General features: G+C 45.1%; 1 protein-coding gene across 1 annotated transcript in view; it reads left to right on the top strand.

Moving 5' to 3' along the window:
• LOC135556179 (tyrosine-protein kinase JAK1-like) overlaps nt 1-11,082 on the top strand; it is a 54,240-nt gene extending 43,158 nt beyond the window's left edge. Inside the window, exons 16-24 of the mRNA XM_064989164.1 lie at nt 620-771; nt 1,118-1,268; nt 2,004-2,092; nt 2,244-2,436; nt 2,557-2,681; nt 4,274-4,446; nt 5,193-5,310; nt 6,518-6,628; nt 9,351-11,082. Of these exons, the coding sequence (XP_064845236.1) occupies nt 620-771; nt 1,118-1,268; nt 2,004-2,092; nt 2,244-2,436; nt 2,557-2,681; nt 4,274-4,446; nt 5,193-5,310; nt 6,518-6,628; nt 9,351-9,458 (1,220 nt within the window). The 3' untranslated portion in view covers nt 9,459-11,082. The remainder of the gene's footprint in view (nt 1-619; nt 772-1,117; nt 1,269-2,003; nt 2,093-2,243; nt 2,437-2,556; nt 2,682-4,273; nt 4,447-5,192; nt 5,311-6,517; nt 6,629-9,350) is intronic.
• Nucleotides 11,083-15,191: the final 4,109 nt, after the last annotated feature.

Raw genomic sequence — 15,191 nt, 5'->3', positions numbered from 1 at the left:
GAGAGAGATAGACAGAGAGAAGGGATAGAGAGAGAAGGGAGAGAGAGACAGAGAGAGACAGAGAGAAGGGAGAGAGACACAGAGAGAGAGACAGAGAGAGAGAGAGAGACAGAGAGAGAGAGAGAAGGGAGAGAGAGAGACAGAGAAGGGAGAGAGAGAGACAGAGAGAGAGAGAAGGGAGAGAGAGAGAGAGAGAGAGACAGAGACCAACAGAGAGCAACATGGAAAAGTAATACAGTAAATGTGTCAGAGAGGGAAGACAGGACGACAAACATATTAATACTGACAAAACAGTTTGTTGTGTGTGTTCAGTACAATAGAGTGTGTTTTTACACCGAATGTGAATGTGTTCGTACAGTGATCGGCGGGTAGGAGCGCCGGGCCAGTAACCGAAAGGTTGCTGGATCGAATCCCCTAGCCAGCAAGGTATAAATCTGCCCTTGAGCAAGGCAGTCAAACCCCCAACAACAACTGCTGGCACTGATGACGTGGATGTCGATTTTTAAGGCCCCCCCCCCCCCGATTCAGTTGGAAGACACGTTTCATCATTCCCCTCTCCCCGTATAGTGTACACAAACACACACCATGTGCCTAAGGCTGTGCTTGTGCCACCCTGCAGAGTGTGTGGACCGGATCCCATGGATCGCTCCAGAGTGTGTGAAGGACTCGACCAACCTGAGTGTAGCGGCCGATAAGTGGGGCTTCGGCACAACACTCTGGGAGATCTGCTATGACGGAGAAGTGCCCCTCAAAGACAAGAAACTCACTGAGGTACACGCCTGCACACACACACACACCTTGATCCACTTGTATGATACTACCAATACATATCTGTAACAAATGTATTGCAACCCAGAGTAATACACTGTGCTTGACTTGGACTGAAATAAGTGCCGCTTCTCATTTTGGGTACCGGTGCTGTTTATATTTCAGTGCAGGAGCTCCACCATACTCGTGAGCTAATGTTCTATAAGAGGAACAGGAACTCAAGCAGTAGAACCTTTTTTTTAGGGGGCGGTACTCAGTTCCTGCCCAGGACAAGCACGGATAATACATGCTCTCATGCTTGCTCTGCCTTGATAACTAATAAGGTTTCTCTCTCTCCTCCCGTGAGTAGAAGGAGAGGTTCTATGCAGCGGAGTGCCAGTTGGCTACCCCAGACTGCAAAGAGCTGGCTGAACTGATGACTCACTGCATGACCTACGACCCCCACAAACGCCCCTTCTTCAGGGCCATTGTCAGAGACATAGACACGCTGGAGGAGCAGAGTACGTGTTTCTGTGTGTGCTTGTTAGTGTTGTCACGATACCAGTATTGCGATACTAGGAAGTAAGGAAGGAGAGGAAACAAAACAGGAAGCAGACTTAATTTATTGAGGAAAACAGCCCTACTGTTGTCATCCAGAGTCACATTTATTTATTTTGCAAGCTATAGCACACAATGTCTGACATAAAGTAGGTCTATCAAGGACCATAAAGTTTAGTCTCATTTTTTTGCCAAGGAAATCGTGTTACTGGTGTGTGTGTGTGTGTGTGTGTGTGTACGTCTGTGTGTGACACGTGGGAGGAGCTGTGTGTGTTTGTGTACATACGTATCTGTACGAAGGCTCTTTTAATGTATGCAGTAAGTCATGTGTCATCATTCCCCTGCTACTCTTCCTATGGCTGCAGCTTTCGCAACCGCTAATGCGGCTCCTAATAAAATACTAAATAACCCCTGTAAGGGCAGCCGTTCCCAATCGCTAGCTAGAGAGAGAGCTTGCAAGAGTGTGTGTGTGTGTATGAGTGTTGTGTGCGAGTGAACCCAGGAAACCACATCTCCCCCTAAACTGGACCCCTTGGACATGCATATTGCCCTTAATACTCCCACACTGTGGCCAGAATGAGGTACTGCAGTCATGTCGCAGATCCACATCCATCATACTGGTGTGCTGTAGCTTCGCTGAATAAACACACTCACTGTACAAGTTGTCGGTGGTAACAGTGTGTGTGTCCCTCCACCAGACCCCTCTATCAAGCCGGCACCCACTCAGGAGGTCGACCCCACTCTGTTCCAGAAGAGGTTCCTCAAGAGGATCCGCGATTTGGGGGAGGTAACGCACGTTTCTGTGTTTTTAAATGCGTCAGATAATGTGTGTGTGTGTATGCAGTTACTGCTAGGTGTGTCACGGTGTGTGTTCCTGAGTCTCTTTTGATGGTGCATAACGGGAATGTGCGTATGTAACTGGCTGTCTGCGTGCGTAGGGTCACTTTGGCAAGGTGGAGCTGTGTCGGTATGACCCCAGAGGGGACCGGACAGGGGAGCTGGTAGCAGTGAAGAGTCTCAAACCAGAGAACAGGGAGGAGCAGAGTAACAACCTTTGGAGTGAGATAGGAATCCTTAAAGAACTCTACCACGAGAACATCGTCAAGTACAAGGGCATCTGCCAGGAGGAGGGTGAGCGAGAGGAACGCATACCCCTGCCACACGTGCACGGACGTAGACACGCACGCAGGCACGTACACAAGCATCACCTGTGCTGAGTCCGCTCAAACCTCTTTATCTGTGTATGTGTAGGAGGCAGAGCCATCAAGTTGATCATGGAGTACCTGCCTGCTGGCAGTCTGAAAGAGTACCTGCCCCATAACAGAGGACAGACCAGCCTGAAGACCCTGCTTAGCTACGCTGTCCAGATCTGTCAGGTACTGCAAATGTCTAAAACCTAACCCTAGCTTCGTGTCCACATCCCGGTTCAACCATAACCCTAGCTTCGTGTCCACATCCCGGTTCAACCATAACCCTAGCTTCGTGTCCACATCCCGGTTCAACCATAAACCTAGCTTTGTGTCCACATCCCGGTTCAACCATAACCCTAGCTTCGTGTCAACATCCCGGTTCAAACATAAACCTAGCTTTGTGTCCACATCCCGGTTCAACCCTAACCCTAGCTTCATGTCCACATCCCGGTTCAACCCTAACCCTAGCTTCATGCCCACATCCCGGTTCAACCCTAACCCTAGCTTCGTGTCCACATCCCAGTTCAACCCTAACCCTAGTTTCATGTCCAACCCTAAACCTAGTTTCGTGTCCACATCCCAGTTCAACCCTAACCCTTGCTTTGTGTCCAACCCTAACCCTAGCTTCGTGTCCACATCCCGGTTCAACCATAACCCTAGCTTCGTGTCCACATCCCGGTTCAACCATAACCCTAGCTTCGTGTCAACATCCCGGTTCAACCATAAACCTAGCTTTGTGTCCACATCCCGGTTCAACCCTAACCCTAGCTTCGTGTCCACATCCCGGTTCAACCCTAACCCTAGCTTCGTGTCCACATCCCGGTTCAACCCTAACCCTAGTTTCATGTCCAACCCTAAACCTAGTTTCGTGTCCACATCCCAGTTCAACCCTAACCCTTGCTTTGTGTCCAACCCTAACCCTAGCTTCGTGTCCACATCCCGGATCAACCCTAACCCTAGCTTCGTGTCCACATCCCAGTTCAACCCTAACCTTAGCTTCCTGTCCACATCCCGGTTCAACCATAACCCTAGCTTCGTGTCCACATCCCGGTTCAACCCTAACCCTATTTTCATGTCCACATCCCAGTTCAACCTTAACCCTAGCTTCGTGTCCACATCCCGGTTCAACCCTAACCCTAGCTTCATGTCCACATCCCAGTTCAACCTTAACCCTAGCTTCATGTCCACATCCCGGTTCAACCTTAACCCTAGCTTCATGTCCACATCCCAGTTCAACCTTAACCCTAGCTTCATGTCCACATCCCAGTTCAACCCTAACCCTAGCTTCGTGTCCACATCCCGGTTCAACCCTAACCCTATTTTCATGTCCACATCCCAGTTCAACCCTAACCCTAGCTTCGTGTCCACATCCCGGTTCAACCCTAACCCTATTTTCATGTCCACATCCCAGTTCAACCTTAACCCTAGCTTCATGTCCACATCCCGGTTCAACCCTAACCCTAGGTTCATGTCCACGTCCCGGTTCAACCCTAACCCTAGTTTCATGTCCAACCCTAAACCTAGCTTCGTGTCTACATCCCGGTTCAACCCTAACCCTAGCTTTGTGTCCACATCCCGGTTTAACCATAACCCTAGCTTCGTGTCCACATCCCGGTTCAACCCTGACCCTAGTTTCATGTCCACATCCCGGTTCAACCCTAACCCTAGCTTCGTGTCCACATCCCGGTTCAACCCTGACCCTTAGCCCTGGTTATGGGAACATTATTTTGATGTTATTGATAGTTAAATAATAGGATACATTCCTCCCCTCTCTCCAGGGAATGGACTATCTGGGATCTCGGAATTACATCCACCGGGATCTGGCAGCACGGAATGTTCTGGTGGAGAACGAGAGCACGGTGAAGATTGGAGACTTCGGCCTGACCAAGAGCATCAAGGGCAACGAGGGATATTACACAGTCAAAGATGACCTGGAAAGCCCTGTGTACTGGTGAGAGGACTGGGCTACTGCAGACTACTGTTGTTTTATCCCACCTGGTGCAAGCGCTTCTGGTCCCATGTCTGTGGCTTTAACCCCCCCCCCCCCCCGAGAGTTGATTGACGCATCTGTGTGCCAATCAAAGTATCATAATCGAAACAATCCCCATCAAAATCTATCCGTTTTAAGCCAGAGAGATGTTTCCGCATCTGCGGTGAAAGTTGGCAGGGCTAGAGCGGTGTTTGTCAGACCGTGAGACATCCCGAAAGGCTTGTGTTCTCAAGAAAATGTCTAACGGTTTGACCTCCAAAATATTATGGAAAGGGGAGACTCTCACAAACACCATAGTGTTCTCCATTTTGCTCTACAAACCCCACAAGGGCCACGGGACTCTAAAAAAGGGGTTAAATATGTGAAGAAAGAAATAACTATCCCCTCAGCTTTCTTATATGTCCTAGATACAGGACAAACACTTCAAAACTTTGCCGTTTATGAATGTGTAATTCAATGCATTTCTCTGGGCTATAGTAGTAAAGACCAAATTCAATATTCAAAATTCAAATAGCTAAATGATCCTCATTATGACCATCTTAAAACAATTCCATGTGTCAGTTCATAACCCCCCCCCCCCAATGGCTTAGACTATTACGAATTAAAGAGAGAGCTTGTTGGATTCCTGAAAGTTTGTGTCTTTGTGGAGATAGTGATTTACAGTGTGATGTATGTTGGCCTGTTCCCTCTGTCTTCCCATGTACCAGGTATGCCCCTGAGTGTTTGGTCCACTGTAAGTTCTACCTGGCCTCTGATGTCTGGTCCTTCGGTGTCACATTGTACGAGCTGCTCACCTACTGTGAGAACGCCATCAGCCCCATGCCGGTCAGTACACACACACACACACACACACACACACACACACACACACACACACACACACACACACACACACCTAGGCCTGGCAGCACAGCCTTCCTTCCCACTGATCGAGGCAGGTGGTGCCAGTCTATTCCCAGGGTGGCTAATGACTCACCAAGGGGCTCTGCCCACTCCTGCTAGCCTGTGCCATCACACACACACATCCTTCCAACTCCCTGATTGCTCAGACAAGCTATACCAATACGTCCTCCCTAATCAACACCCTGTAGCCATGATCATTACATATGCATTAAGGCATATTCCTACACTTTACCACACTGTTCGATTCACAGAAACTGGTTCACGGTTGATAGCTAATCGATAGGTATTACCATCTTATATGCTTTAGTTGCCACCATTAAGAGACTGCTTTGGAACACGTTCTAGAATTGTAGATGGAATGTTTGACTATTTGACTATTTTCTTCTGACTGGCTTTGTATCAACAACAATGCATCAACAATAGAACTCTATAGGGCTCGGTAGGGGCCACGCCCCTCTTTTGGCAAACATTTCTGTGGTGAACCATTTAATTTAAAAGATTGGAATTCACTTTTAAAAAACAGTGATGTATGAAAGAAAAGTCAAGGGTGTACATACTGTACCAGAGTTAGGGAGAAACAAACTACTCATCCCATGCAGCATTGCGGTCTGTATCTTCCAATCACAGAGCAGATATAAGCCATTGGAATCGTTCCCAAAGATGGTGGGTAAATATGGTTTACTCAGGCCGCTTACCACTGAAGAAAATGGTCAATGTTTCTGTCTGTGTAAGTGGCTGTTTCTCTTGTGCGAGCATGCTTTTCCTGTTTAAGCTTGTGTTTCCTCCATCATATCTGGCGCAAGAGGGAACAGCTACTTATTGTCCCCTCCCACTTGCCCTACCTGCCAGAAAAAAAATGAGCCAGCCAACACAGGTTGAAACATTCATAACCGATGGGCACGACATCAACATAGGAATTGTTTTTCAGTCTCGGGGGCACAGTAATATCGCTTTCACTAGTATTTAAATATCACTATGGGTTATGAGGATTGTAAAATCCACTTCCGGAATTTCGTCAGAGCCCTCGGTCAGTCCTGTCTTCACTGGCTAGATGGGAGGAGTCATTTTGTTTCATCGTGTTTCCATGGCAACTCATCTCTTCTCCCCTTCCCCCCTCTTTGTCCCACAGGTGTTCCTGAAGATTATCGGTCCTACTCGGGGCCAGATGACAGTGACGCGATTGGTCAAGGTGCTGGAGGAGGGGAAGAGGCTGCCCCGTCCTGATAGTTGTCCTGGAACGGTAAGATCTACCAGAGATATTAGCGAAAGGAAGAAATATTATCCCATTGGACAACGAATGGAGGAACGAATAACGTCTCACCCAGCAGACTGTCGACCAATCACGTTCACATTGTCATGCTGCGTCACGCGGATGCTAAGCTAATCGTCACGCAATCCCTTCTCAAAGTCAGGGTATGAGTCGAGAAAAGTGGCTATTTTCCTCCGAAGGTACATAATGTCACAATTCCAAAACTATACAACATTACATATAGCATGTTAATTATCTCACCTCTTTGAAAATATTTGTAACGTTGTACTTCTTGTTGATGAAACTCATGCTAATGTTGGGTTTTTGAACTAGCGCCCAATTGACTCCCATTCACTCCTTGTCCCAAAATCGCCCATAATGCACCGCACAGCCCGGAAATATCACTGTTACATAAGTATTCAGACCCTTTACTCAGTACTTTGTTGAAAAACCTTTAGCAGCGATTACAGCCTTGAGTCTTCTTGGGTATGACGCTACAAGCGTGGCACACCTGTATTTGCGGAGTTTCTCCCATTCTTCTCTGCAGATCCTCTCAATCTCTGTCAGGTTAGATGGGGAGAGTTGCTGCACAACTATTCTCAGGTCTCTCCAGGGATGTTCGATCGGGATCAAGTCCGGGCTCTGGCTGGGCCACTCAAGGACATTCAGAGACTTGTCCTGAAGCCACTCCTGCGTTGTCTTGGCTGTGTGCTTAGGGTTGTTGACCTGTTGGAATGTGAACCTTCACTCCAGTCGGAGATCCTGAGCGCTCTGGAGCAGGTTTTCATCAAGGATCTCTCTGTACTTCAGATCAAAAATTGTATTTGTCACGTGCCGAATAGAACAGTGAAATGCTTGACTTATAAGCCCTTAACAAACAATGCGGTTTTCAGAAGAATACCCACGCAAAAAGAAATAAAAGTAACAAATGATTAAAGAGCAGCAGTAAAATGAAAATAGTGAGGCTATGTACAAGGGGCACCGGTAGAGTCAATATGCGGGGGCAGCGGTTGGTCGAGGTAATATGTACAGTTAAAGTCGGACATTTACATACACTTAGGTCTTCCAAATGGACAATGACCCCAAGCATACTGCCAAAGCATACTGCCAAAGCAGTTGCCATACCAAACAGTGATGTAACCAGTCAGGCAGGATTGCTCTCGATGGTGCAGCTGTAGAACCTTTTGAGGACCTGAGAAACCATGCAAAGTCTTTTCAGTCTCCTGAAGGGGAATAGGTTTTGCTCCGTTCATCTTTGCCTTGATCCTGACTGGTCTCCCAGTCCCTGCCGCTGAAAATATCCTCACAACATGATGCTGCCACCATTATGCTTCACCGTAGGGATGGTTCCAGGTTTCCTCCAGATGTGATCTTGGTTTCATCAGACCAGAGAATCTTGTTTCTCATGGTCTGAGATTTTTTAGGTGCCTTTTGGCAAACTCCAAGTGGGCCGTCATGTGTCTTTTACTGAGGAGTGGCTTCCGTCTTACCACTCTACCATAAAGGCCTGATTGGTGGAGTGCTGCAGAGATGGTTGTCCTTCTGGAAGGTTCTCCCATCTCCAGAGGAATGCTAGAGCTCTGTCAGAGTGGTCACCTCAGAGTGGTCACTTCTTGGTCACCTCCCTGACTAAAGCCCTTCTCCCCCAATTGCTCAGGATGACTAGGCGGACAACTCTAAGAAGAGTCTCAGTGGTTCCAAGCTTCTTCCATTTAAGAATGATGGAGGCCACTGTGTTTATGCGGACCTTCAATGCTGCAGAAATGTTTTGGTACCTTTACCCAGATCTGTGCTTCTACACAATCCTGTCTCTGAGCTCTATGGACAATTCCTTCGGCTTCATGGCTTGGCTTTTGCTCTGACATGCACTGTCAACTGTGGGACCTTATATAGACAGTTGTGTGCCTTTCCAAATCATGTCCAATCAATTGAATTTACCACAGCTGAACTCCAATCAAGTTATGGATACAGGATGCACCTGCACTCAATTTTGAATCTCAAAGCAAAGGGTCTGAATACTTATGTAAATATGGTATGTTTTTTCTGTTTAATATATTTGCAAAAATGTCTAAAAACCTGTTTTCACTTCGTCATTATGGGGTATTGTGTGTGTAGATTGCTGAGTTTCTTTTTTGTTTATTTAATCCTTCTAAGAGTACGGCTGTAACGTAACAAAATGTGGAAAAATATCTATGGGTCTGAATACTTTCCGAAGGCACTGTGACTACCTACCGGCGTTTAGTCACCCCACCACTCACAATATGCGCTCTCTTCTCAATATGTCACTCAATTTACCATCCTCAAGAGAATTTATTTCAGTAATTCATGGAGCTAGAAAAGTGCTCTTTGTCAATAAAAACTGTAGTTATTTTTTCTTTACATTGTTATCGTAAGACTAAGGGCTGAAGCGTTACAGATTGTACAATTGACATTTGAAGTTAATTTCCTATTGAGCTGACATGTGTCGCGTCTACTGTGAATGCAGTCTCCCTAACGTTGGAACATTGCCTTTCAATTTCAATCACGCTGAACTTCCGCGATATGGATTGAATAGAGCCCGAGAGGAATTCGGCAATACTACAAATTGCATGACTAGAAATCTTTGTGTGTAATCTGACTGTGTGTGTGTGTATGTGTGGGTGTTGAAAGTGTACGAGCTGATGTTAGAGTAGATGTTAGAGTAATAATGATCATTTTCTCTGTGTTTTTGCAGGTGTATGAGCTGATGAGGAAGTGCTGGGAGAACACCCCCGCGATGAGGATCACTTTCAAGAGTCTCATTGACGAGTTCACCCGCATGCTCACCAACAGCAGCCTGTAAAACACGGCAGCCACTGACACGCCTTACCTATGACACAGACAATCTCAGGAGTAAAGAGTGAAAGGTCAAGGGTCACAGACCATGGTGACCTGGACTAATAACCCACATGTATCGGAATCAGTGCGACAAGACACTTTATTTCACACTGTCGCTGACATCCTCTATATTTTCACTTTTTGTTTTTTAAGATGCTCTACTATAGATCACATAATATATGGATGAATAAATACATTGCGTATAGAATGAAACACATCCCAACACGTAGCTTTGACCCCTCACTGTATGTGACACTGACCCGAGTCACGTTGACAGATGAATGAGCCCACTAGCCAACCACTGAGCTGTCCGTCGGCTGATATGCCACCTGGGAGCTACCGCAGTGTGACCTTTCACCTTTTTATTAGAGCGCATCAGCTCCGCCTTTTTCATATTGCTACATGCAGTATGTACTCTGTGTGTGGACTTGTATCATAATCATTAAACCCAGAGGGAGAGGGGTCCTTAGTTGGACCTGTGTAAGATATACCATGATCCTTCACAGAGAAAAGGTCTATGTGAGCTCCTTTGTGAGGGATTGCTGCGGCCACTGTGAAGATGACACTGTGAAAAAGCCAACCACATGTATTTTAGTGACCAGGATTCTGACATTCACACCCTGCCCCATCGGACCAGGGACTGCATGGATCCAAGCCACCTCTCTGGGAGTGGTGAAAGATGAGTGGGATACAGTATACTGTAGCAGTGGGTTGGATTGCATTAGGGAGAATGGATGGGTGATGACAGTATCAGTCAAACCCAGACAGCCGCACCTCCCCTTTTTAAGACCGAACCTGTTGCAGCTCCTCTTTAAACGCAGAACTCTGGGTGGAACACTGTAGAACCACCTCGGAACTAGAACCAGCCGAATAACTTTCTCTCTGGTGTTTCTTTCATCATGCGATGTTCCACGTTCTGTTGTCAACGCTCGTGCACGTAACGCTTGTGATGGGGTCAGCATGAAAGAAGAGCCTATAAACAATCTGATTTGAGAACAGTTAACAGGTAAAACCACAGAAATAGAATTAGTGGAACATGTTATAGCTGTGAGGGGACACTTGAGGGCAGTATAGTGTTACATATTTTAATCCCAAACTTTTCTGTACTCTGCTCAGATTTCTAAACAGCTTAAGTATAGCCATAATGTGTATGTCAGATATTGCATGTCTTTTATTGAAATTATTATTTTTTTAATTCTAGAGAATGACAGATTGTGTGTGGGGGTGTGTGGATGGATGGACAGAAGGAAGGAGACAAAAGAGAAACATGCTGACTGCACCGGGCACACGCATGTGTGTGTACCATCGCGCGCATTGTGGATTTTTGTCCAGCCTCAGGTTGAAATATCAAAACGAACTCTTAACCAACTATATTCATTTAGGGACAGGTCGAAACACATGAACATTTAGCTAGTTAGCTTACTTGGATATAAAAATTGGGTTGTTATTTTACTGAAATGCACAAGGTCCTTTTTCCCCCCTGGATCTTTGTAAAATTTTGACCCATTTTGAGTCACACAAAATTGTGTGTTCTCTACTCTGACAATTCATCCACAGATAAAATGGGACATTTTGTTTGTTTCTGGTAATCTTCTCCTTCAGTCTGTCTTATTCTTCCTATTCATCTTCTGTGGACTTTATATGGCGGTTGGCAACCAACTTTAAGGTGCATTACCACCACCAACTGGACTGGAGTATGAACCTCAGTTCAGCTTTCAATCACCCATATGGGTATACAGTGCATACGGACAGTATTCAGACCCCTTCACATTTTCCACGTTTTGTTACGTTACAGCCTTATTCTAAAATGGATTAAATAGTTTTTTTCCCATCAATCCACACACAATACCCCATAATGACAAACAAAAAGAAGTTTAGAAATTTTAGCAAAGTTATTAAAAATAAAAAGCTGAAATCACATTTACATAACTATTCAGACCCTTACCTCAGTACTTTGTTGAAGCACCTTTGGCAGCGATTACAGCCTCGAGTCTTCTTGGGTATGACGCTACAAGCTTGGCACACCTGTATTTGTGGAGTTTCTCCCATCTTCTCTCTGCAGATCCTCTCAATCTCAAAGCGTTGCTGCACAGCTATTTTCAAGTGTCTCCAGAGATGTTCGATGAGGTTCAAGTCCGGGCTCTGGCTGGGCCACTGAAGGACATTCAGAGACTTGTCCCGAAGCCACTTCTGTGTTCTCTTGGCTGCGTGCTTACGGGCATTGTCCTGTTGGGATGTAAACCTTCGCTCCAGTCTGAGGTCCTGACCGCTCCAGAGCAATGTTTCATCAAGGATTTCTCTGTACTTTGCTCCGTTCATCTTTGCCTCGATCCTGACTAGTCTCCCAGTCCCTGCTGCTAAAAAAAACACCACCATGCTTCACCGTAGTGAAGGTGACAGGTTTCTTCCAGACGTGACGCTTGGCATTCAGGCCAAAGAGTTCAATCTTGGTTTCATCAAACAAGAGAATCTTGTTTCTCATGGTCTGAGAGTCTTTAGGTGGCTTTTGGCAAACTCCAAGCGGACTATCATGTGCCTTTTACTGAGGAGTGGCTTCCATCTGGCCTCTCTACCATAAAGGCCTGATTGGTGGAGATGGTTGTCCTTCTGGAATGTTTTAACATCTCTACAGAGGAACTGGAGCTCCTTAAGAGTGACCATCAGGGTCTTGGTCACCTCCTTGACCAAGACCCTTCTCCCCCGATTGCTGTTTGGCCAGGCGGCCAGCTCTAAGAAGTATTGGTGGTTCCAAACTTCTTCCATTTATGAATGATGGAGGCCATTGTTTGGCACCCTTCCTCAGATCTGTGCCTTAACACAATCCTGTCTTAGAGCTCTATGGATAATTCCTTCAAGCTAATGGCTTGGTTTTTGCTCTGACATGCACTGTCAACTGTGGGACCTTATATAGACAGGTGTGTGCCTTTCCAAATCATGTCCAATCAATTGATTTTACCACAGTTGGAGTCCAAGTTGTAGAAACATCTCCAGGATGATCAATGGAAACAGGATGCACCTGAGCTCAATCTCAAGTCTCATGGCAAAGGGTCTGAATACTTATATTAATATAAGGTATGTTTTTTTATGAATTTGCAAACATTTCTAAAAACTTGTTTTCACTTTGTCATTATTGGGTATTGTGTGTAGATTGATGAGGAAAAAAATTTATTTGATCCATTTTAGAATGAGGCTGTAACGTAACAACATTTTGAAAAAAGTAAAGTGGTCTGAATACTTTCCGAATGCTTCTAAAAACCAATGAGAAGATGGGAGAGGCAGGACTTTCAGCGTGTCATGCGTCAAATAGAACCAAGTTCTATTTTAGTTTCTGGCTACGCAGACACTTGTTGACTCGTGTGAGCAGTTTGGATTAAATGATTCTATTTATTTTTGCAACGCTCGTGCACGTAACGCGAACTGTGTGGTCAGCATGAAAGAAGAGCCTATAAAAAAGGTCTGATTAAAGACCAGTTAACAGGAAAACCACAGAAATTAGCGGAACATATATATTTCATGAAAGGAATGTGACCCATCCAACATGGCCTACACCACTTACCAGTATCTTTACAGTATGCAGACACAAACAGTAGCACTCGTTACAATGGGAAAAGGTGGAAAATGTGATATTGATAAGAACGTTAAGATTTTTTTGCAAAAGGTTAAAAAAATATATATATTGGGAAGAGGCATCCGATGTTTTCGGCAATATGTGTAAAGCAGATGCTTTACTTTGAAACAATCAACAGGTTATTGAAATAGGGGTGAGTTCTATCCAATATATTTCTATGGTTTTAAACTAGGGACAGACCATGTGTGCTCTCAGATAGGGAGCCAGTGAATGAGAGAGACATTTTTTATTTTTTTCAGTCCATGTTTATTCCGGAATGTAAAAGACAATTATTTTTGCTCATAAAGGAGAGAAAAGAAATCTATTTTTCAGAGGAATAAGACAATAAATAAATGCACAATATAAATGAATAAAATCACCCCCCCCCCCAAAAAAAAGAAAAATATGTTTGGTGTGTCAAATTCCTAAAGTCTGATGCAATATTAACTCAAGTTTCTTCTAGATTAAAGCAGTAAATATGCATGCTAAATTTCAATTGCTTCTATAAATAAGTTATTCACAGTAAAGCAATATCAATGTAGTTTTGATATAAAATATTGCAAAATCTACAGTAGAGATTTTAGGTCAGAAAAAAAATCCACATACTTTCAAAGAAAACCGTACAAAGCAAAAAGCACACCCAATCTATGTCTACAGCTTTTTAAATGTTCTGTTCAGTCTTAAAATACTTCAGTATTGCAAAGCTTTGTGGTCACACACACAGTTCATATGGTTCAGTACCCTAGGTGCAGGCTCACCCAGTGTAGTACCAACACTTGCGTCACCGCTATGTACCGTGCCTACAGACAGGTCAACTAAACTGTTTCTCCTACAACACTGACTGAGTAGTTCAGGGGTAAAGATTCTTGTTTACAATCAATATAACGATACGCCTGGTTGGCAACATGCAGAGCTAGGCACAACAGATATATATATATATATGTATATGGGAGACTCCATAACTGCAACCCCTGGTCAGGTCTCTCGTTCTAGCAAAGCTAAACGCACTCAAGACGAGAGATGCGCAGTTCTGGCCCTTGAGGCCAGTTACACTGCTGATGATTCATTTCCCCCCTCTTCTCAACTGGCACATCATACAGTGTATATGAAAGACTATAGGGAATACTTCCTAAAGGAGACAGACATGTCCTGCAGAGGTAACTGTGCTGTGATTATCAGCCCTATTATTAAATGGTAACAGACCTGTCCTGAAGCCTACCGTAGGAGCCCTCAGCTCAATTCTGGACACACACACACACACACACACACACAGCCAACACCCATCAGCCAGAGACCGACCAGAGAGAAAGAGAGGAATTCAAATGGAACGACAGTGCCAATAAATGCTGGCTGTGCTCGCAGCAGGAGCTGTTTTTCCCGTCTCTGTCCCTCTCCCTCGCTGTTGTCTGTTCCCCTCATACCTGCCAAAAGCAGGTTATTAACACACACACACACACCCACACAAAAAAAGCATAGACTAGACTGAATAACTATAAAAACCTATGGACCTGCTATAGGCAAAGGGGGAAAATGTGCAGATCAAAATCACTCTCACACATATCACACACAGAGCTCTGCATAGCACTGTGGCACACGCGGTAATTGCAGAGTGGGGGAGACTGCCGAGAAAAGCTAATACAATCACCAAAACACTATTAAGACAACAGACTGGCCTAAAGTGCCTGAATACGTGGCAGACAGACATGATTTACTGCCTGGGTCTGCCTTTTACAGCCACTGACAGAGAGACAGACTCCTATGGTCTATCATACAGACACACACACACACACACAAAGAAGCTACACACACACACACACACACACTTCTAAGCATTGCTTGGTGGGAGAGCGCAATCAGCTGGCTGGCAAAACCAAGTCCTACTGGGCAGTTCACACAGACACGCACACACAGTGAAAATAAAAGTGTGGCTCTAAGCCAGTGTAACAGCATTGAAAGGGTTGAAATAATGTACAGTCACACACTAATATAATTTTGAGATGGTTCGCTTGTTGAGAACATGATGATATATGACAGCACTAAAACACAGCTATTCAAATCAAGTCACGTGACACAGGAGAACGCAGCCTCATC

Source organism: Oncorhynchus masou, chromosome 15 (assembly GCF_036934945.1).
Source record: "Oncorhynchus masou masou isolate Uvic2021 chromosome 15, UVic_Omas_1.1, whole genome shotgun sequence".
Taxonomy (NCBI): domain Eukaryota; kingdom Metazoa; phylum Chordata; class Actinopteri; order Salmoniformes; family Salmonidae; genus Oncorhynchus; species Oncorhynchus masou.
Note: the sequence above shows the minus strand (reverse complement) of the source record. Positions and strands in the feature narration are given on the sequence as shown.